A 26,283-nucleotide genomic window follows, 5' to 3' on the forward strand; every position below is an offset into this window, starting at 1 on the left:
GCCACGGAATGGATGAATAACAACAAATGCCATTAGTCGTCCCTCTGAACAGAAGGTTCACCTGTTAATTGAAATCTCCTGAATACTCAGCACTCGTCATACCATTGAAAGTCCCCTCCAAACTGTGAGTACCACCGTATTGAAAGTCTTCTTCAGTCTGGCAACCACCATTGAAAGTCACTCTAATCTTTGGGTAACACCCAATTGAAAGGCCCTAAAAGCTCATAACAACCCATTGCAAGTCCTCTCCAAACTCAATAATACATTATTGAACAATCCCTGTAAACTTCTAAAGACTAACCATCTTCCCATGACATTTTTCAACATTACCAACATCAAATCCCCTACCAGCAACATTCTGGAGGTCACCATTGACCATAAGCTTTGCTGTACCAGCCATATAAATACTGTAGCTACAGGAACAGGTCAGAGCTGGGTATTCTGCAGCGAGTGACTCATTTCCTAATTTCCCCAAAGCCTGTCCACCATCCATAAGGCACAAGTCAGGAGTGTGATGGAATACTCTCCCACATACCTGGACGAGTGCAACTCCAACAACACTCAAGAGGCTTGACAACATCCAGGACAAAGCAACCAACTTGGTTGGCATCCCATCCACCAACTTATACATTCAGTCCCTTCAGTAATACTGCACCATGCCTGCAGTATGTACCATCTAAGAGATACAGTGCAGAAACACACCAAGGCTTCATCAACAGCATCTCCCAAGCCCATGACCTCTACCATGTAGATGGACAAGGGCACAACTGCATAGGAATACCACTACATCGAAGTTCTGCACAAAGTCAAACACCATCCTGACTCGGAAACATATCACTGTTCTTTTGTCATCGCTGGGTCAAAGTCCTAGAGTGCTCCACCTAATTTATCTGCGGGTGTACCTTCATCACATGGATTGCAGCAGCTCATGAAGGCATCTCACCACCACCTTCTCAAAAGCAATTAATGAGGGACAATAAATGTTGGACTTGCCAGCGAAGCCCAAATCCCATGAATGATTAAAAAAAAAGTAAGACACCATTGAAAGTCCATTCCAATCTTTGTGTAACACCCCAATGAAAGTCCCCTCTAATTGAGTTCCCAACACATATTGAAAGTACTCTCCAATTTGTGGGTAAATGCCTTTGAAAGTCCATCCAATCTGTGGGCAAAGGCCTGAAAGGCCCACAAAATTAATGGGTAACAGCAGTGAAGGTCCCCTCCAATCTGTAGTTAACATCCAAATTGAAAACCACCTCCAAATTGTGGGTATAACATTGTTATAAGTACACTCTAAACTGTGGGTAATACATCATTGGAAGTCCCCATAAAACTTGGGTGACAGCCTATTGAAAGCCCTTTCCAGATTGTGTGATACACACCACTAAATTCTTTTTCAAACTGTGGATAATACACAGTTGAGTATCCCTACAAACTGTCAATAATATAATCAGCGAAAGACACTTCCAAACTGTGGGCAACACATAATTGTAGGTCCCCTCCTACGTATGGATAATGCACACTGCAAAATATAGGTAATATATATGGAAAGTGCCCTGCAACCTGTGAGGAATACATGGTTAAAAGTCTTCCCAAATAGGTAATACATTATTCATAGCCCCTTCCAACCTGTGGATAATATATCACTGATTGTCTGTTCCAATCTGGATAACCCTCATTGAAAGTGCCCTCCAAATTACGAGTAATAGATTATTGAACCTGCCTCCAAATTGTGAGCAACACACCATTGTAAGTCTTCTCCAAACTGTGGGTAAAAGAAACCATTGAAAACCCCTCCATCTGTGGGTAGCACCACACTGAAAGTGCCCTCCTAGCTGTGGGAACACTCCATTGAAAGTGCCTCCAAATTGATCGATAACAACCCACTGAATGTTCTCTTCAAACTGTGGTTAATATATCAGCGAAAGTCTCCTCCATCTGTCCATAATACATTTTGGAATGCTCTTTAAAAACTGTGGTAACATATCAGGGAAACTATCCACCCCCAAGCTGTGGGTAATGCTCCATTGAAAGATCCTACAAACTCATGGATAACATCCCAATTAATGTTGTCTTCAAAAAGTTTGGTAACACCTCACTGAAAGACCCCATTAAATGGGCGGGTAGCATTCCATTGAAAATAGCTCCCCATTGATGGGTAATACACCATCAAAGTCCCCTCCAAACTGAGAGAAACACACCAGTGCAAGTCCCTTTCAAATGATGGGTATTACATTCAAGAGACACCTCCAAACTAAGGATAATACATCTATAAAAGCCCTCTCTAAATTGTGAGTAGCAGAGCATTGAAAGTCCCCCTCCAAACTGTAGGCAATATATTGAAAACCTCTCCCACATTTTGGGCGACACATTAAAGAAAGTCCTCTCCTAAGTCTGGATAATACACCATTGAATGTCCATTGCAAACTCTAGATAATATGCATTGAAAGTTCCCTCCAACCTGTGAGTGATACATCATTAAAAGTCCTCTTAACTGATGGGTAATACACCATTGAAAGTTCCCAACAACCTGTAGGTAATATATCTCCGAAACCCCTGCCAAATTATGGGTAGCACTCCATTAAAGTTATGCTCTAATCTATGGGTAACAGCCCATTAAAACTCCTTAAAAACTGACTGGTAAGGCATCATAGAATCATTGTATGGTTACAGCACAGAAAGAGGCCATTTGGTCCTTAGTGTCCATGCTGATTCTCTGCAAGAGCAACTCAGCTAGCCCTACTCCCCTTTCCTTTCCCCACAGCCCTGCCAATTTGTCCTCTTGAGATAATTATGCAATTCCCTTTTGAAAACCGTGATTGAATCTGCCTCCACCATAGACTCAGGCAGCGCATTCCAAATCCTAACTACTCACAACATAATAAGTTTCTCCTCATCTCACCTTTGGTCCTTTTGTCATTCACCTTAAATCAGTGTCCTCTGGTTCTCGACCTGTTCACCAATTGGAACTGCTTTTTTTTTTATTTATTCCATCCAGACATGTCATTATTTTGAAAGTCCCCTTTAAACAGTTGGGCAACAACCCACTGAAAGTCTCCAACGTGTGGGTAACACATCCGTAACAGTTCTCTCCAAACATGGATCACAGCCAGTTTGAAGTTCCCTCTAAGCTGATGGGTAACACCCCATTGAAAGCACTGTCCAAACTGTTGGTGATAAATCATTGAAAACCCTTTCCAAGCTGTGAAAACCTCCTCCAAACTGTGGTGATTGATCATGAAAGTCCCTTCCAAGCTGTGGATAAGACAACATTGATATTCTCTACAACCAGATGACTAATACATAATTGAAAAACTCCAAACTGTGGAAACTACATCATTGATTATAGCATTGAAAGTCCCCTCCAGATCGATGGGTTTACACACCATTAGGTGTCCCTTCCAAATTATCAGTAACACCCCATTGGAAGTTCCCTTCAAACTGTGGGTAATACATTATTCATGTCCTTTTACAAGCTGTGGGTAATATATCCGCAAAATTCCTCCAAATGTTTTTTTATTCTTTTACTGGATGTGGGCATCGCTGGCTAGGCCAGCAATTTTCTTACCCATCCCTAATTGCTCAAGAAGGTGGTGGTGAGCTGCCTTCTTCAACTACTGCAGTCCATGTGTTGTAGACACACCCACTGTGCTGTAAGGGAGGGAGCTCCAGGATTTTGATCCAGCGACAGTGAAGCAATGGTGATACAGTTCCAACTCAGGATGGTCTGTGACTTGGCAGGGAACTTGCAGGTGGTGGTGTTGCCATGCATCTGCTGCCCTTGTCCTTTGAGGCACTACAGGTCATGGAGTTGGAAGGTGCTACTGAAGAAGTCTTGGTGAGTTGATGCAGTGTATCCTGTAGATGGCACACACTCCGGTGGTGGAGGAAGTGAATGATTAAGGTGGCGAATTTTGTACTGATCAAGTGGGCTGCTTTGTCCTGGTTGGTGTCAAGCTTCCTGAGTGTTGCTGGAGCTGCACTCATCCAGGCAAGGGGAGGGTATTCCATCACACTCATTTTTGCCTTGCAGATGGTGGACAGGCTTTTGGGAGTTAGGTGGTGAGTAACTCTATGCAGAATTCCCAGCCTCTGACCTGATCTTGTAGCCACAGTATTAAAAACAAAAACAGAATTACCTGGAAAAACTCAGCAAGTCTGGCAGCATCGGCGGAGAAGAAATCAGTTAACGTTTCGAGCCTTCATGGCCCTTCGGCAGAACTGGAGCATAGTTAGAAGAAGGGAGAAATATAAATTGGTTTAAGGTGGGTGGGGGGGGGGAAAGAGACACATTGAGGGTGTGGTGTGATGATTGTGAAGATGAGCAGATAATCAAAAGATGTCACAGACAAAAGGGTCAAAGAGGCGTTGAAGGTGGTGGTCTTTGTCTGAGAAAAGTGCTAATTAAGAATGGAAGACAGGATATTCAAAGTACAGCTCTAGTGGGGGTGGGGTGGAAAGACTAAAGGTTTTAGTTTTAGATTTAAAAATAATGGAAATAGGTGGGGAAAGAAGAATCTATATAAATTATTGAAAAAAAAGCGGGGGGGGGGTGGGGGGAAGAAATGGGGTGGGGATGGGGGGAGGGGGAGTTTAAGATCTAAAGTTGTTGAATTCAATATTCAGCCCGGAAGGCTGTAAAGTGCCTAGTCGGAAGATGAGGTGCTGTTCCTCCAGTTTGCGTTGGGCTTCACTGGAACAATGCAGCAAGCCAAGGACAGACATGTTGGCAAGAGAACAGGGTGGAGTGTTAAAATGGCAAGCGACAGGGAGGTTTGGGTCTTTCTTGCGGACAGACCGCAGGTGTTCCGCAAAACGGTCGCCCAGTTTGCGTTTGGTCTCTCCAATGTAGAGGAGACCGCATTGGGAGCAACGAATGCAGTAGACTAAGTTAGGGGAAATGCAAGTGAAATGCTGCTTCACTTGAAAGGAGTGTTTGGGCCCTTGGACGGTGAGGAGAGAGGAAGTGAAGGGGCAGGTGTTGCATCTTCTGCGTGGGCATGGGGAGGTGCCATAAGTGGGGGTTGAGGAGTAGGGGGTGATGGAGGAGTGGACCAGGGTGTCCCGGAGGGAACGATCCCTACGGAATGCCGTCAAGGGGGGTGAAGGGAAGATGCGTTTGGTGGTGGCATCATGCTGGAGTTGGCGGAAATGGCGGAGGATGATCCTTTGAATGCGGAGGCTGGTGGGGTGATAAGTGAGGACAAGGGGGACCCTATCATGTTTCTGGGAAGGAGGAGAAGGCATGAGGGAGGATGCGCGGGATATGGGCCACAATCATCACACCACACCCTCAATGTGTCTCTTCCCCCCCCCACCCACCTTAAACCAATTTATATTTCTCCCTTCTTCTAACTATGCTCCAGTTCTGCCGAAGGGCCATGAAGGCTCGAAACGTTAACTGATTTCTTCTCCGCCGATGCCGCCAGACTTGCTGAGTTTTTCCAGGTAATTCTGTTTTTGTTTTGGATTTCCAGCATCCGCAGTAGCTTTTAGCTTTTTGTTTTTAGCCACAGTATTAATATGGCTGGTCCAGTTCAGTTTCTCATCAATGGTAACCCCCAGGATGTTGATAGTGGGGGATTCAGTGATGGTAATGCCTTAGAATGTTAAGGAGAGATGCTTATATTCTCTCTTGTTGAGATGGTCATTGCCTGGCACTTGTGTGGCATGAATGTTACTTGCCACTTATCAGCCCAAGCCTGAATGTTGCCCAGGTCTTGCTGCATATGGACACAGACTGCTTCAGTATCTGAGGGATTGTGAATGGTGCTGAACATTGCACAATCAGCAGCAAACATCCCCACTTCTGACCTTTTGATAGAGGGAAGGGATTGATTAAGAGGCTGAAGGTGGTTGGGCCTAGGACACTATCCTGAGGAACTCCTGCAGCAATATACTGATTGAGCTCCAGCAAACAGAACTATCTTCCTTTGTACTAAGTGTGACTCCAATCAGTGGAGTGTTTTCCCTGATTCCCATTGACTCTAGTTTTGCTAGGGCTCCTTAGTGCCACAATCAGTCAAATGCTGCCTTGATGTCAAGGGCAGTCAGCTTCACCTCACCTCTGGAGTTCAGCTCTTTTGTCCACTTTTGAACCAAGGTTGTAATGAGGTCAGGAGCTGAATGGCCCGACTAGAACCCAAACTGAGCGACAGTGAGCAGGTTATTGCTGAGAAAGTGTCGCTTTATAGCACTGTCGGTGGTACTATCACTTTGCTGATGATTGAGAGTTGACTGATGGGGTGGTAATTGGCTGGGTTGGATTTGTCCTGCTTTTTTTGAACTGGACATACCTGGACAACTTTCCACATTGTTGGCTATATGCCAGTGTTGTAGCTGTACTGGAACAGCTTGGCTAGGGGTGCAGCTAATTCTGGAGCACAAATCTTTAGTACTATTGCCAGAATATTGTCAGGGCCCCTAACCTTTGAAGTATCCAGTGCCTTAGCTGTTCCTTGATATCACGTGGAGTGAATCAAACCAACTGAAGACTGGCATCTATGATGCTGGAGACCCCAGGAGGAGACCAAGATAGATCATCCATTCGACATGGCTGAAGATTGTTGCAATTGCTTCAGCCTTGTTTTTTGCATTGGTGTGCTGGGGTCCCCATCATTGGGGATGGAGATAACTCCTCCAGTTAGTTGTTTAATTGTCCAGCACATTCCTGACTGGATGTGGCAGGACTGCAGAACTTAGATCTGGGTCTGCTGGTTGGGGGATCGCTTAGCTCCGTCTATTGTGGGTAACATTCCTTTGAAAGCATGGTCCAATCAGTGAGTGACCTTCTACTGAAAGCCATCTCCAATCTGTGGACAATACACAGAAGATTCCTTCCAAACTGGTGGTAACGTGGCATTGGAAGTGTCTCTAAACTGATGGGTAGCACCCCACTCAATGCCTTTTCCAAACTGTGGGCAATATATCAATGAAAATCTCCCCCAAACAATGGGTAATACATAGCTGAAAATCTGACCAGTGGGTGATATACACATACCGAAAAAGCCACAAAACTGTAGCTAATTTATCATGAAAGCTCCCCTGAACATTTTGGTAACACACCATTGAAAGTCTCAACACCCCATTCTACAAACTGATGGGTAAGACATAATTAAAGACTCTCTAAACTGATGAGCAACACACCATTGAAGGTCCCCCCCTCAAATTGTAGGTAACAAATTATTGCAAGTCCCTTCCAAACTGGTGAGGATTACACTATGAAGGTCCCTCCAAAGAATAGATAACACATTCAAACTGATGGGTAACACACTGCGGCAAGTCCCCTCCATCCTGTGGGTCATGTGTTATTGAAGGTCTCATCAAACTGTCAGTAATACATCATTGAAAGTTCACTCTGAACTAGGGGTAATACTTCATTGAATACTGTGGATATTATATCAGTGGAGTACCCTTTAAACTGTGGGCATCATCTGTTGAAGGCCATCACCACCTTTCATGATCCCACCATTATCTTTGATTTGCCATGCTGCTTGTCCAACATCCAGTACTAGATGAGCAGAAATTAATAATTGGATCAGGCGTGTTTTCAGGCCTCAAGGGTTTGGGAGTGGGGGTGGGATTTGGGGTGGGGGTGGAGGTGGTGGTTGGGTGGGGAGGGGGGTGGGTCATGGGGGTGCGGGACGGGACAGGATTTTCTTGCTGGGTCAGGAAACAGACATCAGGGCTATTTTTGGGTCCAAGCTCACCCCCAGGTTAAGCAGTCACAGACCGCAATTTCCATGATGGTGGCACTGCTAATTGGTTAGAGTGTGGGTTTGGAAAACAATTAGTTTCCAGGATCTCACCATTGATCTTAATTATCATCAGGAAGTGTTTTGCTGTGGGAACTGGTTGGAAGAGGTTTAGTGAAAGGCTCATTTTCCCATGTGCTTCGGAGAAGAAGTCAACAATGACCTGGAGCTCAGTATCTGAATGAGCGCCCACACGAGTGCCATCTGCACACTGAAACTCTATGGCTGGAGGTTGGAGTGGTTATGGTTTTGGATCAAAGGCAGCATAGTGGTTGAACAGTTTCTGTCTATTCTGTAAATTATCTCCATGCCTGTGGATAATTTGCTGGAGGCAGGTGCAGTATTTTAGTAAGGAAGATGGAGAAGATGGTGCAAAGGCATAGTCTTATTTGACCCCAGTCTTCATTGAGACAGGATCTATGGTGGTTCCACTGGTGAGAATCACAACTTGCACATCATAGTGGAGCAGTGGAACATGGTGACAAATTACTGAGAGGAGCCGAATTTAAGAATACTCCAGAGTCAAAGGTTATTGTGAGGTCAAAAAAGGCCATGTACAGTGGTTTGTGTTACTTCTTGCATTTTTTTCGATCTGATGTCTGATGTGCCTCTCGATGGGTGAAAACCGCATTGTGGCTCTGTAAGGAAGCGGCGACTGAGAAGGATCCTTGCAATGGTCATCCCCGTGGCAGACAGCAGTGAGGCTCCTCTGTACTTACTGAAGTTCGGCTCGTCTCTCTTCTCTTTCTAAGTGAAAGATCTGAGGTTGTGCAGCCATGCCAGGGGCACATCTCCGCCATGTTTCAGAATTTCAGCACAACAGTCAGGAGCTGTATTTCATCCCCTACCCGTTTCCATTCTTACCCCCCCCTAGCGGGACTTAAAATTCTGCCTGGGAATTGCAATGCCTGGTCAAGTTGAGGCAGCTAGTATGCAAACTTTGTGCTGTCTACTGATTAACATAATTACAGCATGCACCCCAGTGCAAAACATGCTGCTGTCTAGCTGCGCACTCATGAAGTGGCTCAGGAGTGTGTGGCTAGCACAAGATACAGCTAGCCTACACCTCTTACAGACAGCCTACTGGTACAAGATACAGCTAGCCTACACCTCTTACAGACAGCCTACTGGTACAAGATACAGCTAGCCTACACCTCTTACAGACAGCCTACTGGTACAAGATACAGCTAGCCTACACCTCTTACAGACAGCCTACTGGTACAAGATACAGCTAGCCTACACCTCTTACAGGCAGCCTACTGGTACAAGATACAGCTAGCCTACACCTCTTACAGACAGCCTACCCCTTATAAAGTCCTAAAGGTGATAACTGCAGAGATAATGGATGTGGTGGCTATGATTTTCCAAAATTACTTAGATTTGGGAATGGTCCCATTAGGTTTGAAGTTGCCAAATGTTACACCACTTTTCAAGAAAGGAGGGAGAGAGAAAATGGTGAACTACAGGCCAGTTAGCCTAATATCAGTTGTTGGGAAAATGCTGGAATCTATTATTAAGGAAGTCTTAACAATGCACTTAGGAAAGCATAGTGTGATTAGAACAAGTCAACATGGTTTTACGAAAGGGAAATCCTGTTTGACAAATTTATTAGAGATTTTTGAGGATGTAACTAGTAGAGTAAATAAAGGGGAACCAGTAGATGTAGTATACCTGGATTTCCAAAAGGCATTCAATAAGGTGTCACACAAAAGGTAAATGGACAAGATAAGTGCTCATGGAGGTGGGGAGGTTAACATTAGCATGGATAGAGGATTGGTTAATGGATAGAAAGCAGAGAGTGGACATAAATGGAGCTTTTTCAAGTTGGTAGGCTATGAATAGTGGAGTACCACAAGGATCAGTGCTGGGACCTCAGCTATTTACGATCTATATCAATGACTTGGATGAAGAGACAGAAAGTAATGTATCAAAGTTTGCTGTTGATAGCAAGCTAGGTGGAAAGGACACAGAGATTGTTAGGTGAGTGGGCAACAAGTTGGTAGATGGAGCACAACATAAGTGTGAAGCTATTCACTTTGGTCGTAAGAATAAAAAAGCAGAATATTTTTTTAAAAGGTGAGAAAATTTGTTGATGTCCAAAGAGACTTGGGTGGGCTTACGCAAGGAACATAGAAAGTTAGCATGCAGGTGTAGCAAGCAATTAGGAAGGCAAATGGCATGTTGGCCTTTATTGCAAGGGGATTGGAGTATAAGAATAAAGAAATCTTGCTACAGTTTTACAGGGTTTTGGTGAGACTGCATTTCAAATACTGTGTGCTGTCTTGGTCTCCACATTTAAGAAAGGCTATACTTGCATTAGAGGTGGTGCAGCAAAGGTGAACTAGATTGGTCCCTGTGACGAGGGTGTTGTTCTATGATGAAAGACTGAGTAAATTGGGCCTGTCATTCTTCTAAACTTCAGACAATAAAGGTGATCTCATCGAAACATACATGATTCTGAAGGGGCTTGATAGGGTAGAAGCTGAGAGATTGTTTCTGCTGTTTGGGGAATCTAAAACACAGACAGTCTCAGGATAAGGGGCCAATTATTTAAGACTGAGATGAGAAGAAATTACTTCACTCAAACTGCTGTGGATCTTTGGAATTCTCTACCTCAGAGGGTTGTGGATGCTCCATCTTTGAATACATTTCAGGCCGGAGCAGACAGATTTTTGGTCTCTCAGAGAATTAAGGGATAGGGGGGGCCAGGCATGAAAATAGAGTTGAAGCCCAAGATCAGCCACAATCGCATTGAATAGTGGAGCAGGCTCGACTGGCCGTGTGGTCTAATCCTGCTGCTATTTCCTGTGTTCTTGTGGAGGGTGCACTACTGGAAATCTCAAAGATTTAATGGAAGGAGGAGGACTGAAAATGACAGTGAGGGTTCCCAGGATCTCTGATACAGCATCGGAGGATTTAATGATGGAGGTGGAAAGGAGGAGAGAAGTGATGTTTCCACAGGGACTCAGGAAGCCTCAAGATGCCCTCTGAAGGCAATGGAAGAAGGTGGCCTTGGAGGTTAATTCCTGCAATCTGGCCCCAAAGGCTTGACAGCAGTGCTAGAGAAAGTTCAGTGAAAACCACACGTGGTCAAGGTCAGTGAAAGTATCTCCAAAAGACATCTCTTACCCACTGCACCATCACTTATGGCATTGCTAAATGCAGCACGGCCCCATTCACCCATCAGCAATCAAGACTCATACTTAACATCCAGATGCTTCAACTCACCTTCACTCATTATTCAATACTCCTAGTTTCAAATACCTCCAGCTATTCAGCAATGACAGGCACCTCACCCAAATACATTGCAATACACTCACTGATGTTATTCCCTCTCTCTTTCAGGACGAGGCCACACATAACCGCAAGGAAAAGTAGGCAACAGATGGGAAACATGCATCCCTGCATCTGCTGGGCCCTTTGGTTGAGACAGTGGTCTGCATTATAGGGCCAGCAGTCACTGAGGCCAATGCATTCGGCATTACCGGAACATTCAGAGTGACAGTATGTTCCTCCCCTGTGCCTTTTCAAAAATCCCACTTCACCCTCATTCTGCTATTTGGCATGAAGTGCAAACTGGAGCTCTCGCTTTTCACCCCACCCTCTTCATACACCCTAACCCTCCCCATTCTGCATTTATGCTTTCAGATACCCAACATCTGCTCTCTGGCCAACCAATGCAGCCTTACCTTGAAAGGTGCAAGCAGCAGTAGGCCTCTGATGAAGAAGCACTCTCACTTCATCTGACAATCGCAGTCACCGGATCAGATACTGGAACTGCGCTTTTATTAGAGGGCAGTGCAGATGTGGGATTGGTACATGGTGAGTAACTGGGCACGAGTGGGTTCCAAGCAGGGTGAGGGAAAGGGTAGCACATGTGCCAGCTCTCTGGAAGACAAGTTCATAGACGGGTTTTGCTGCAGAGAATTCAGGTAAGGACTGCAGTGGGGCAGTGTACTGGAAAACACTGATTGGCATGCACACAGATGTCCATTGGCACCTCCGCCACAGAGCCGCATTACCATCGAGGAGCATGGAGGAATCGGGCTCCCTCCTGGCACAGGGTTTCGTGTAGAGTTTCGAGTCTAGCTTTCTGGTCTGGAAGCGGGAGCCAATTCAGTGACAGAGCTTGAGTGCTCGCTCGTGATGCATTGTCTGGTGGCTGATGTCTCAGCTCCCACTGCAGTACAAGCAGAAGTCAACCAGCATTTCAGTGCTGCAGTGGAGGCTCAGGCTGACGTCATGGGATCTCTGCTTATTGCCATACAAGCTCAGCTCGATGCTATGCAGACTCAGGCTGCTGCCACCATGGCTGCAGTCATACACTCAAGGAGGTTTGCGGGCTGTTGCGGCAGAACAGCAATCTGTGCTCCAGCAGATTACTAGGATTGCCCAGGGGAGTGACAGTGGCTCAGTGCAGAAAGAACCTGCTGTCCTCTCTCTGGATGACAGCAGTTGAGCTCCTAGCACTGTCAGTGCCCCTTATGCCGCCTCCCAGGCAGTCAGCCTACCCTCAAGGTCCAGAGCAGTCCAAATCATTCCGCAAGGCCATCTGCACTCTCCGCCAGTGAAAGTCAACAGCCTTCCACCAATCATGCTGCAGTCACTGGGGTACCACTGCACATGGGCACTATTTCCCTGCAGCAGCAAAAGTAAGTAAAAATCACCTCATGTGGAAGCTCCATGGTGATCTCTTTAAATAGCGCATGCTCAGTTGGCATTTTTTAAGAGAGGGCATTAACAGGGCCTGCAAGTTGCAAAATGGCAGCTCGAATGTCAAATCAGCCTTAGGTGCTGTTTGTCATCATGATCTGCCTACCCTGCATGTTTCCAATGCATACACAGAATACCCATGATTAGAACCATGACATGCTACACAGCCCAGGGCAGAAGTGGTCTGGCTGACATATCTGGGGTTCCCAGGTTCCACAGCATCAGCACTAGAGATGCTGCAAAGCCAAATTTCATGGCCGGGTTGTTTTTCTTATCCTTACCTGGTCTGGGTTTACATGTGACTCCAATCCCACAGCAATGCCATTGACTCTTAATTGCTCTCTAAAGTAGTCTAGCAAATCATTCAATTGTCTGAGACCAACTAGGGATAGGCAATAAATGCTTGCATTCAAGGCACTATATATAAACATAAGTTGTTGTTGTGATTAATTATTTTGCAAGTTAAAGCTGGAAAGGTCTACTTAAGGCTATTGTGAAGCCAAGAACCACCCATGAGGATACAGGATACAACCGTTAGCTCAAATAAACTTTTAAGTAACCTTCAAAAAGTGTTCTCAATCACACAATGACACACTCTGAGGCTCCTCAACCAGGAGGGAGGGTGGTTAAGATGGCGGTTTGGAACTGAAGAGGAACAAATGATAAAGGTTTATGGGAGCACTGACAGAAGGAGAATTGATAAAACAGAAACAGGAACAGTTGTAACGAGAGTAGGAGGTTTATATTAAAAAAAATCCATTTCAAAAGTCTTCCTGTCCTGTTAGAGTTTGATGGTTCTCTGTTAGACTACTATGCTTTGCGATTCTGTATCAGTTTCAAGTGAGGGACAATTTCATTTCTCCAAAGGCTGTCACGTATTTGTTGATAATCACTGCAGCGATTCAGCAATCAGCATAGAAAGTCACAGCGTGAAACAAGACGACAGAGCACATTTTGAATTGCACTAAAGCAGCAGCCTTATTTAAACTGGGGCCCGAGACTGCCTGTCAGACACTATCAGAGAGCAAACTGCCACTGTGAACAGCTTGTCACCTGGGATTCCACAACCAATTTCAATCAATAATCCCCTGACGCTCACCCTTATCTCAGACTGTGTCCTTGAGTAACAGCGAAGATCAATGCTAGAATACAAACCCCTCTCTTCTGGATTATAAGGACAGGTGATAAGCTCTTTGGGTGATGCAAATGCAAAATGATGCTGGGCACTAGTTTTTTGCTTCTGCTTCACTGACCCTAGTTTTCAGCCTGATCATCCTTGATGGCTTGCAGGTTCCAGTGATGTGGGATGTCCCAGGTATGCTGACATATCAAACGCCAGCAAGATATTCAACCGTGGAGGATACTGCATCCAGCCCAAGCTGGCCCAATTGAATGTCACCAAGCTCTCCAGCAGGGGTCACTGTCTGAGCAAGAGCAGCAGGCACACTGGCTAATTTCTCTCCTTTTCAACTCATGGGCACTGAGGCCAGTTGTACTGCCCCTACTACTAATCCTCTCCTGATTCCCCTGCACCCACACTGGAAAAAAAGTGGTTACAGCACAGATTAAACCCGGAATTATTTTGGCTCTGCTTACTGACATCGAAAACAAACATGCTGCAAAATTCTTCTCCTTTCTTCACAATTCAAACTTGGTCCAAGGACAGCAGCAGAAAGTGATGAGAAATCTGGGTGAGGGCCTGGTCATGGCCTCCTATGCCTGCATTTCCTCCACAGCACTTGCCTGATGAGGAGCCCGGAGTCCGTTGAGGCATCCAGTATATCACACCGATATTCGCAGTGTGACTGCCAAGCCCCTGCTACCTTCCCCTGCCTTAAAGGAGTTCCACCCTGGTGAAACACAGCTGCTGGGAGGAGAATCCTGGCCCTGAGTGTCAGGGAGGCCAATCAAACATGAGGGCATCACACCCCAGTGCACTCCTATTCCAATCCGACATCCACACTTTCACTTTTCAGTAGGTGTCCCTGAATGGTGACCAGGAGCAGGAATCCCGGCAAATTATTCTCCTGTCCAACCCAGGAGCAGTGCCAGCTGAACCACAAACCAGAGATCAAAGCCAAGATCTACTGGCCGGTGTTTCAACTGGTGATTACATCAACAAACTCAGAGGTGCCAAGAGGTCGCAAAATTCCTTCTGATTTGGACATTTGAACAAAGAGTACATCAACGAACAATTTAATTACATGTCCCTACCCCTGCAGCAGTCAACACAAGTTAAATGCTGTTGCCAACCAGACAATAGCTTACTAGTATCCTGCCTCTACTTACCCCCATCCCCCCCCTCACTGCCTGGTTCCACTGACCTCTCCTTACCCCACTTCCCACCTACACCACCCCGCCCCTCCCTGAGCTACATTCTACCTATCTCTCTCACCCTGCACAGCTGCACCCTCCTCACACTTAGCGGCTTCACTCACCTCAATCTCCCCTCTCCCTGTCCCACATTCCTCATTTCTCTTCCCAACTCCACCCTCCATTTTCTCCCTAGCCTCTTCTCATTTCTTGGCTCCACTCGCCACCATTTACCTCTCTTACCCTTCCTGGCACCACTCTTCCCCCCTACTGCCCTCACCCTTCCTGCCCCCATTCCAACCCCTGATCCCCTCCACCACCCCAGCATACCTCCCCTCCCTCAAATTCCTCCACTCAATTACCCTGCAGTCCTCCACTCACTTCCCAGTGCCCACCCTGCCCTCCCTTTCCTCCTTCTTTCCTTACTGACCTGATTGTAGAGTGCACAGATGTGCAGAGCGGTGTTCCCTGAGGCATTCTGAGTGCTCATGTCTGCTCCGTAAAACAGCAGGTGTTCCAGATGTTGCACGTGTCCATACCGACAGGCCTGAATCAGAATGAGAGATAGTTTTAGATGTGGCATTGTGTTACTGACGGGCTGCAAGTGTCACTGGCAAGACTGACACCTACTGCACATCTTTAGATTTCCTTGTACAGCTGTGCCTTGATAGGCTACTTCAGACTATCAACCACATTGATGTGTTACCGGAATCATATAAACACCAAATTAGGTAAGGATACAACAACAATTTGCATTTATAAAGTGTCTTTCAAATAGCAAACAGGAGCTGCACAGAGGCATAATCAGAGAAAACCTCACATAACATCACGGTTCGGCATATCCCTCACTCTGACATTACCATCAAACCAAGGGCAACCAACTCTGGTTCAATGAGGAGTGCAGGTGGGCATGCCAGGAGCAGCAGCAGGCATGCCTAAAAATGAGGTGTCAACCTGGTGAAGCTACAACCCAGGACAACTTGCATGCCAAACAGCAGAAGCAGCAGTCGATAGTCAGAGCTAAGCGACCCCACAACCAATGAATCAAATCAAAGCTCTGCAGTCCAGCCACATCCAGTTGTGAATGGCAGTGGACAATTAAAGCAATTAACAGGAGCAGCAGGCTCCACAAATATCCCCATCCTCAGTGATGGGGGGCCCAGCACATCAGTGCAAAAGACAAGGCTGAGACTCTCTTCCTTGGAGAAGGGGTGAGAGAAGATTTGATAGAGGTATTCAAAATTATGAGGGGTCTTCAGAGTAGAAAGGGACAAACTGTTCCCACTCATGAAAGGATCGAGAATGAGAGGGCACAGATCTGAGGTAAGTGGCAAAACAAACAAATAGGAAAAACTTCTTCATTTTTCATTTTCAGGCAGGTTCACTTGAAGCATTTAAAAGATAATTAGATCATTATCTGAAAAGGTAGAATTTGCAGGGTTGAAGGGAGAAGGTAGGTAATGAAATGAATTTCTGTCATGAAAACAGAATAATTCTCATACTATTATTGTGATTTATTGTAAAAGTAGGTTAACAGGTTTTGGTTAGCAGTAGATTAACAGTGAGGTTTGGATAGTGTGCGTGTGCGCGCGTGTGATTTAAATTGAATTGGAGACAGCTGGTCTAGAGACTTTGATTCATCAAAAGGAAGCAAGGTTTGAAATGCTAAATATGTAAACATGGCTGAAGTTTTAGAATGTGAGGGGTAAGGAAAATTTGCATTTTTAGATAAATTAGGTTATTTTGAATTTCAAAGAGATGTTAAGATGTTACACCTAGCCAGAACATGCTAAGCCAAACAGTCTGTTTATTTTTCCCAAAGGTTACAGATAAAATTAGTGCTGTGAAAGATTAATATTATGAGAAAATTAAAGTTGCAAAAACACATGGGAACAATGGAATTTGCATTAAAAAGGGAGAAACATGTATAAAGGAGATGAGGCTATGTGTAAGGGGTGAAGGAATTCTAAGATCTAACACAAGTGTGGAAAGCCTCCAGCCCCTGTGCATCAAGTTGCTGTCTACAGGAACCGAAGCTGAGAAAACTCACTTTGAAACTCACTGTCCAGGGTATCGTGTTGCTTTGTCTGGATCTGTTTAAATCTATTGGTTTTCACTGTTGCCGTAATAGAGGTGTAGCTGGGAGCCAGATTAATTAGGGGTTTTAGGGGTTATTATAGTAGTAATTTGTAGAACTATGTGCATGCTTGAAACCTTTTCTTTTGTTGATAAACGTTTAGTTTTGTAAAAAATCTCTAAGTCGAGGTAGTCTTATTACTTCTGAATTCAAGGCACGCATCTTGAAATAAAATACAAATTGCAAAACAGTTGTGACTATGTGATTAAGTTATGGCGGTAAAAGTGACTGTCCTCCATATCAAGGCAGCATTTGACTGAGTATAGCACCAAGGAACCCTGGCAAGATTGAAGTCAATGGGAATTAGGGGGAAAACTCTCTGCCGATTAGAGTCATACCGAGCACAAAGGAAGATGGTTGTGATTGTCAGAAGACCAATCATCTCACTTCCAGGACATCACTGCAGGATAGTATCCTAGGCCCAACCATCTTCAGCTAACTCAATGACCTTCACTCCAGTAGTGGGGATGTTCGCAGATGATTGCAATGTCTCGTGCTATTTGCAACTCCTCAGATACTGAAGCAGTCCGTGTCCTTATGCAACAAGACCTGGACTACATTCAGGCTTGGCTGATAAGTGGCAAGTAAGACTCACACTACACAAGTGCTAGATCATGGCCATCTCCAACAAGAGAGAATCTAAACATCTTCCCTCGACATTCAATGGCATTACCATTGCTCAATCCCCCACTATCAACATCCTACAGGTTACCATTGCCCAGACACTGAATAGGAACAGCCATATGAATACTGTGGCTACAAGAGTAGATCAAAGGCTGGGAATTCTGCAGCGAGTAACTCAACTCCTGACTTCCCAAAGCCTGTCCACCATCTAAAAAGCACAAGTCAGGAGTGTGATACGAACATAAAAGTTAGAAGCAGGAGTAGGCCACTCAGCCCTTCAAGCCTGCTCCGTAATTCAATAAGATCATGGCTGACCTGACTGTAACCTCCCGCCTACATGTGATAACCTTTCACCCCCTTGTTTATCAAGAATCTATCCACCTCTGCTCTGAAAACATTCAAAGACTCTGCTTCCACCGACTTTTGAGGAATGGAGTTCCAAAGACACACTGCCTGCTAAGAGAAAAAAATTTTGCCTCATCTGTCTTAAATGAGTGACCCTTATTTTTAAATAGTGACCCCTAGTTCTAGATTCTCCCACATGAGGAAACATCCTCTCCACATTCACCCTGTCAAGACCCCTCAGGATCTTATAAGTTTCAGTCACCTCTTACTCTCTTAAACTCCAACAGATACAAGCCACCCAATCTTTCCTCCTAAGATAACCTGCCCATTCCTGGTATTAGTCTAGTAAACTTTCTGAGCTGCTTCTAATACATTTACATCCTTCCTTAAATAAGGAGACCAGCACTGTACATGGTACTCCAGATGTGGTCTCACCAGTGTCCTGTATAACTGAAGCATAACCTCCCTATTTTTATATTCAATTCTCCTCACAATAAAATATAACATCCTATTAACTTTCCCAATTACTTACTATACATGAATACCAGCCTTTTGTGATTCATGCACTAGGACACCCAGATCCCTCTGCATCGCAGAGCTCTGCAATCTCCCACTGTTTAGATTACAAGCTTCTTTTTGAGTCTTCTTGCCAATTTGGACAATTTCACAGTTTCCCACATTATACTCCATATGCTAGATCTTTGCCGACTCACTTAACCAATCTAAGCCCCCTCATGATGGAATACTCTCATTTGCCTGGATGAGTGCAGTTCCAACAGCACTCAAGAAGCTCAACACCATCCAGGACAAAGCAGTTTACTTGATCAGCACCCATCCACCGCCTTCAACATCCACTCCCTCCACCTCTGGCACAGTGGTAGCGGTGTGTACTATATACAAGATGCATTGCAGCAACTCACCAAGGTTCTTTTGACAGCAACTTCCAAACCCACTACCGTTACCACCTCGAAGGACAAGGGCAGCAGAGCCATGGGAACACCGCCATTTGTAAGTTCCCCTCCAAGCCACACACCATCCTGACTTGGAACTATATCGCCATTTCTTCACTGTCGCTGGGTCAAAATCCTGGAACTCCCTCCCTAACAGCACTATAGGAGTTCTCACACCAGATCAACCACAGCAGTTCAAGGAGGAGGCTCTCTTCCACTTTCTCAAGGGCAATTAGGGATGGGCAACAAATGCTGGCTTAGCCAGTGACACCCACATCCCATTAAAGAAAAAAAAATTGGTGCTGAGCCAAAGAAAGATATCTTGACCTGTAACTTTTGAGCTTCGGGGCAGGGTATCTGGAGGGTACCCCAAAGATGTGCTAGGGAACCCCCCCTGCAACCCTGGAGATTCCCAGTGAAGGATTGCATGATTCAAACTTCCGATGGGCAATTGCCCTCCACTGGGAACCAGCCGAAAATGTGATTTAAATCACAAACTTGGGATGGTTCCGACTGTCTTACATGACTAGTTACCCAGAAAAAGTTAGAAGAATTAAAACCACTTCTAACTTCTGGGTAACTAATGCACTGACCCCAACCTGCCCTGACGCCCCCATGGGACCTCTCAAACCCCAGACCCCCCACCCCGCCGACTGTAACCCCCCCCACCCCGCCGACTGTACCCCCCCCCCGCCGACTGTACCCCCCCCGACCCCGCCTACTGTACCCCCCCCACCCCGCCGACTGTAACCCCCCCCACCCCGCCGACTGTACCCCCCCCCCGCCGAATGTACCCCCCCCCCCACCCCGCCGACTGTACCCCCCCCCACCCCGCCGACTGTACCCCCCCCCCCACCCCGCCGACTGTACCCCCCCCACCCCGCCGACTGTACCCCCCCCACCACCTGCCGACTGTACCCCCCACCTGCCGACTGTACCCCCCCACCTGCCGACTGTACCCCCCCACCTGCCGACTGTACCCCCCCACCTGCCGACTGTACACCCCACTGCCGACTGTACCGCCGACTGTACCCCCCACTGTAACTCCTCTTACTGCACCTCCTCCGACTGCATCCCCACAAGTGCACCCCACCCGACTGCATATCCATCCCCGAATGCAGCCCCCAACTGCACCCGCTGACCAACCGAACCCCTTCCAATGACCACCTGACCCCATCCCCCACCACCCACCTGACCCACCCCCCCACTGACCATCTGACCACCTAACCCCCATCCCCTATCCCCCACTGACCCCCTACACTGCACTGACCACCCAACCCGCACCCCTACTCCTCCACTGACCACCCAACCTCCACCCCACCCCCACCACTGATCAAGTGGCCCCTACCCCCCTCCCCAACTGACCACCCCCCACCCCACCTTCCCACATACCACCCGGCCTCCCTCTCTGCTGCTGGCCACTCAACCCCCTCCCAACTGACATTCCAGCTGTCCCCACTGCGCTGCAATCCCCAATCCTACCCTCTTACCTTAGAAATCGACCTTCCCCCTGCCTTGAAAGTGTCTGGCCCTTAGACCTTACCTGCCTTACGGCAGCTAGTGAAATAACAAAGGGGAGTGGCCTACTTACGTCCGACTCTGCAGCCCTTGACAGAAGGCCTCAGGAACGCACTGTTCTACACAGTTCCCACCCAGCCCGCGTTGGGAGGTCAGGCAAGAAAGGATCAGCTGGGTTTCAAGGTAGGAAACAAGGAGCAGAGTGGCAATCCGATTCCGACTGCCACTCCACAGAAGTTCAGGCCCATTAGGGCAGATAACCAAAAGCTTGGTCAAAGAGATAGACTTCAAGGAATTACTTAACAAAGGAGAGAGGGTTGGAGAGATTTAGGGGTGGGGTGGGGGGGCGGTGGGATCTGAGAGCCTAGCATCTAGGCAGTTGAAGGGATAGTTGCCAACAGTAGGATGAAGAGAATGGGAGATACTTAAGAAAAGTTGGAGGAATGCAGTTTTGAAGGGTTGTTGGGCTGGGGAAGGTTACAGAAGTGTGGAGCAGTTAAGGCTATGGAGGGATTGGAACATGGGGATGAGACTTTTAAAATCAAGGCATTTGTCGGCCTGAAGCAAACATAGGTCAGCAAGCAGAAGGAAGGATGGATGGGAAAATGGGATGGCATTTTTCCCTCCCTAAAAGGCATCATTGATAGCAGAAAGGTTAACGGCCAAAAGAAAATCACCATTTTGTGCTTTGTCATGTAATTCAGAAATTAACAGACAAAGAAGCTGTTGTGAAAAGTCACTGAGATCTGGTATCAATGGAAACATTGGGCTAGTTTTCCTCCACTTTACTCCTCAGAAAATTTCTTTGGGGCAGAGGGAAGGCATCATCAAGTCTCCCACCCACCCTCTGCCAGATTCTTTTATGCTTTAGCTTAGAAACAACACAGCCATTCAAGTGCAATGTTAATGAGCTGGAATGCCACCAGTGTACCTCGGCCTCACCTTTATGAATGCGAGCTTTGAAAGGTTTAGCCCAGAACTTCACATTGGAAGGTATAAGGAGCTGCTAGCAACCACCTTTTATCTCCTGTGGGTCACAGAGGCCTGAAAGACTTCTGGCTGCTATGTGGACAGAAGTCAAAAGTTCTGGAAAGCAGTGACTGCCCAGGCCTCCTCCTGTTTTTGAGTGTAAAGTTCTCCAAGGGACAGTGGTGTGTTGGAGGACCATTAGGGCTTTGGTAATGACCTGAACCTGAAAAAACAGGTAAGGTCAGGTTCTTCAGGGGCTCTCTGCTGATATATTCAACTGGAGGAGGAAGTAGACTCTTATTTTCAACAAGCTTGATGCCCCTTCTCTAACCCTGCACCCTCCTCTCCAGCCAAATCTGAGGGCTCCTGCTGTGAGCAATCATGGAGCAACCTGCTAAATACCACTCAGAGCTATTAACTCACCACCCACACGTGCAATTACATCTATTTTAAGTGCGATGGCCAGGACATCCTAGCTCCTGCCAGCCAAAGAAGAGTTTTACCTGATGGATTTCTTGCCATCCATTCTCATCCATGCAGCCAACATTAGCATGGTCATGCAGAATCAGTTCACAGCAATAAGGGTCTCCTCCCACCATCGAACTGTGATACAAAGGCGTCAACCCCCGGCTGTCCTTGTAATCTGGAGAAGCGCCCAAATCCAACAGGGTCTGTGCAAAAGAGACAAGCACAAAATGCTTACGATAGAATGTATAGTGACACAGCACGGTTACTGTGGTATGTACAGTCACAGCAGTTACTCTGGGATGTAGCCACATAGAATATACTGTATGACTTACAGTCATACAGCAGTTACAGTCATAGCACAGTTACTTTAGGATAAGACATAGCATGGCTATTATGGTATGTACAGACATGCAGCACAGTTACTGTAGGACATACAGTTACAGAATAGCTACCATAGGATGATGTACAGAGTGGTTGCCGTGGGATGTATAGTCAACAGATTGGGAACTATGGGATGATATCACACAGCATGTTTACTATAGGATGAACAGCCACACAGCATGGTTACCATAGGATGAACAGGGACACAGCATGGTTACCATAGGATGAACAGGGACACAGCATGGTTACCATAGGATGAACAGGGACACAGCATGGTTACCATAGGATGAACAGGGACACAGCATGGTTACTGCTGGGTGTGCAGTCACACAGAGGGGGAACTATTGGATGTCATCACACAGCATGTTTACTAGTGGGATGCAGAGTTTCACAGCAGGTTAATGTAAGGTGTAGTCACACAGGTTGGCTACTGTAGAATGTACAAAGTGGTTAATGTAGGGTGTAGTACAGGAGGATGTACAAGTCGCACAGAGTGGTAAAAGTTATAACTTAGGAAACACAACAACCAAAAGTGCACAAAGCAACATCCCTGGAATTTGGTAGGTTAAAGCCAGAGAAATACAATGATGAACAGGCTTGGGTGTTTATGCAATGAGATAATGACAAGATAATCTGTTTTAGGAATTGGTTGAGTGATAAATATTGGCCAGGAAACCAGAGAGAACACTCATGGCTTTCTTCAAATAGGAACCCTCTACTTTCATCCAAAAGGGCTGATGAGATCTCAGTTTATCATCTCATCTGAAAGACAGTAGTTCCAACAGTGCAGCACTCCCACAACACTGCAGTATTGAAGGGGTTAATCTAGATTATGGCTTCAGGTCCTGAAATAGGGATTGAACCCATTACTGTCTGACTCAGAGATGAGGGTGTACCACTGAATTACATTTTCACAACATAAACATGACATCAATAAGTATCCATGGGCAGAGAAGTGCATCAATCCATCTTCTTTTACCCAATTTCCTCCCCATAATCTTGAATGTGCTGACATTAATTGCTATGATTTTAGAAGCCATTATAAGTGCACCTAGACCATATGGCAATTTGCTTCTGAACAGCACAGAAGCAGGCCCTGATCCCATCCTCGTGATAACCACAAACCTTCCAGTAGTGGCCACTGGGCAGTGATCAGGCGCAGAAACTGTGGTTGTTTTCTCCTCTCTCAAACCCTGACAACATACCACAGTGATCAGGAGCGGGAACCAAAGCTGATATACCCTCTCTCGAACCCTGGGCACCATTGTGGTCAGGAAGAGGATCACTGGCTGATTTCTCCCCTCTTTAATCCTGACCTTGCATGGGAAGTGGTCAGGTGCAGGAACCCTGCCGATTTATTCCTTTCCACACATGGCCTCCTCTACATTTGCACTGGTGAAGCCCAGCCTGATGGTGTGCACATTAAATTTTCTCTGTTGTCTAATTTTAGTTGAAACACATTTTTACACTCAAGCAATTTTTTCCACCAGCATGGGAAAAACTGGCAATATCGTCCTCTTAATTCTGTGATTGTCTGCTGGTTGGGGAAATTCTGTTGGAACAAATTCAGCCACGTCTCTGCTCATGGTTTATGCTCCACACTCCTCCTGCAACTGGCTGTCCTCCAATAATGAGTGTAGTTACTCAACCATGTCATTGTGCTTCAGTGAACCCATCAATGTACTGGAAACAGAATGCAATTCAACAGACATTTATAGAACAGTGTCCCAATTCCACGCTGATCCCATTCCAGTCCATCAAGCCCCAGTGATGTGCATTCAATTTAATAAATTCTCCCTTTTGTAAACTCACTAAAACAGAGTAAAATTCCATCCACACTGTTCCATCAAAAACTCTCAAGGTAAAATAAAAGCACAGTTTAGATATGGAGTAAATCTCCCTCTACACTGTCCCATTATGTGGGATCTCTGCAATCTCTATGTTATTTTAGGACTCCCCATGAGTTGGGGCAGGGCCTGTACCTGTCGTGGGGAACAAGGCATTGCACTTGGATCTCCTCCCAGAATCGGAGCAGTTGAAGACAGGATGGTACAGAAAGAGCAACAGGTATCTGTCTTTTTTTTTTTAAATCGCATGTCTACATGGATTTTCAGACATGGATGCCTGGTTCCAGGATTAATACAGCGAATAGTTGAGGCCCCAACTCACATCCCTGGTGTCCCACAGAGATCTGTGTTAGTGCCTCAACTATTCACTATAATTGTTAATAACTTGGATGATGGGAAAGTACCTGATCACACAAAGATAGGCAGCATTGTTAGCAGTGTCGATGGAAGCATAAAGTTACAAAAAGAGATATTAATAGATTAAGTTAATGGGAGAAACTGTGGCAAATAGATTCCAGTGTAGGCAAGTCAGCAATGAAATATGGATCAGAGAACTTTCTAAATGGTGAAAAGCTACAGGCAATGGAGGTCCAAAGAGCCTTAGGGGTTCATGCAGATAGATTAAAAATCATGGACAGGGACAGAAAATACATCTAGAAAACTAGAATATATGGGTTTAGGAGTTGTGCTACAGCTGTGCAAAGGCATGGTTAGACCACACCTGGTGTACTGTGTTCAGTTTGGAGAATCACACTGTAGGAAGGATATACTGGCTTTGGGAGGGAATGCAGCATAGCTTTACCAGAATGATGCCTGGCCTCCAAGGGTTATGTAACAAGGAGAGATTACACATCATTCTGTGGAATTTAGAAAGTTGAGGGGCGATTTTATTGAAGTTCTCAAGATATTAAGAGAAACCGATAGGAGAATAGTTTCTCTCCATCGACCCTGTTTGGAGAGTCTGGGACTATGGGAGATAACCTAAAAATCACAGCCAGGCCTTTCAGAAGGAAACTCTTCCATACACATAGGATGGAAGAAGTTTGGAATTCCTTTCTACAAATGGCACATGATACAAGGTCAATTATTCATTTTAAATCTAAGATTTCTTCCCAATTCCCATTGACTTCAAATTTGCTAAGATTCCTTAGTATCACGCTCATCAAATACTGCCTTGATCTCAAGGGAATTCACTCAGTTCTTTTGTCCATATTTGGACCGAGGCTGTAGTGAGGTCTGGCGAGACCCAAACGTAGCATTGTTAAGCAGGTTATTGCTGAGTAAGTGCTACTTAATTGCACTTTCACCGACACCTTCCATCACTCATGATTGAGAGTGGACTGATGAGGGGGTAATTAGCTGGATTGGATTTGTCAAGCTTTTTACGGACAGGTCATAACTGGGAAATTTTCCACATTGTCGGGTAGATGCCAGAGTTGTAGCTGTGCTCGTACAGCCTAGTTAATGGCTCAGTTAGTTCTGGAGCACAAGTCTTCAGTACTACAGCTGGGATGTTATCAGGGCCCATAGAATTTGCTGTATCCAGTGCCTTCAGCCATTTCCTGATATCACATGGAGTGAATCAAATTAATTGAGATCTGGCATCTATGATGCTAGGAACCTCGGGAGGAAGTCAAGATGGATCATCCACTCAGCACTTCTGGCTAAAGATGGTCACAAATGCTTCAGCGCTGTCTTTTGCACTGATGTGCTGGGTTCACCTTTCAGTGAGAATAGGGATATTTGTGAATCCTTCTCCTCCAGATAGCTGATTAATTTTGCACCACCATTCATGACTGGATGTCAGGACTGCAGAGCTCTGATCTGATCCATTGGTCGTGGGATCACTTTGCTCTGTGTGTAGCCTGCTGCTTCTGCTGTTTAGCATGCATGTGGTCTGGTGTTGTATCTTCATCAAGTTGGAATCTCATTTTCAGGCATGCCTGCTGCTGTTACTGGCATGCCCTCCTGCACTCTTCATTGAAACAAGCTTGATTCCCCTGGCTTGGTAATAATGGGGATGTGCCAGGCCATAAGGTTACAGATTGTGGTTGCATATAATTCTGCTGTCCCTGTTCCAACAGTGCTTCATGTATGCCCAGTTTCAAGATGCTAGATCTATCCAGGGCCAACTGACTGTGAACATAGCCACAATAGAGGGGCAGGCGGTCAGGTCAGATGACCCCCTTGACCGCCTGCTGTCTGGACCTGTTCATGGCCACCTTGGCCAGGCATTCCCTATTTATATGTGCTCAAAATATTTA

At 45.9% G+C, this 26,283-nt stretch overlaps 1 protein-coding gene across 2 annotated transcripts in view; it reads right to left on the reverse strand.

Moving 5' to 3' along the window:
• Window positions 1-26,283, reverse strand: part of shank3a (SH3 and multiple ankyrin repeat domains 3a) — a 1,183,771-nt gene that overhangs the window by 555,410 nt on the left and 602,078 nt on the right. For both annotated transcript variants that reach the window (XM_078553129.1, XM_078553130.1), the window contains exons 8-9: window positions 21,827-21,994; window positions 15,211-15,327 (exon numbers count right to left, since the gene is read on the reverse strand). In XM_078553129.1, the coding sequence (XP_078409255.1) occupies window positions 15,211-15,327; window positions 21,827-21,994 (285 nt within the window). The remainder of the gene's footprint in view (window positions 1-15,210; window positions 15,328-21,826; window positions 21,995-26,283) is intronic.

This window comes from Cetorhinus maximus, chromosome 12, assembly GCF_964194155.1.
Source record: "Cetorhinus maximus chromosome 12, sCetMax3.hap1.1, whole genome shotgun sequence".
NCBI lineage: Eukaryota > Metazoa > Chordata > Chondrichthyes > Lamniformes > Cetorhinidae > Cetorhinus > Cetorhinus maximus.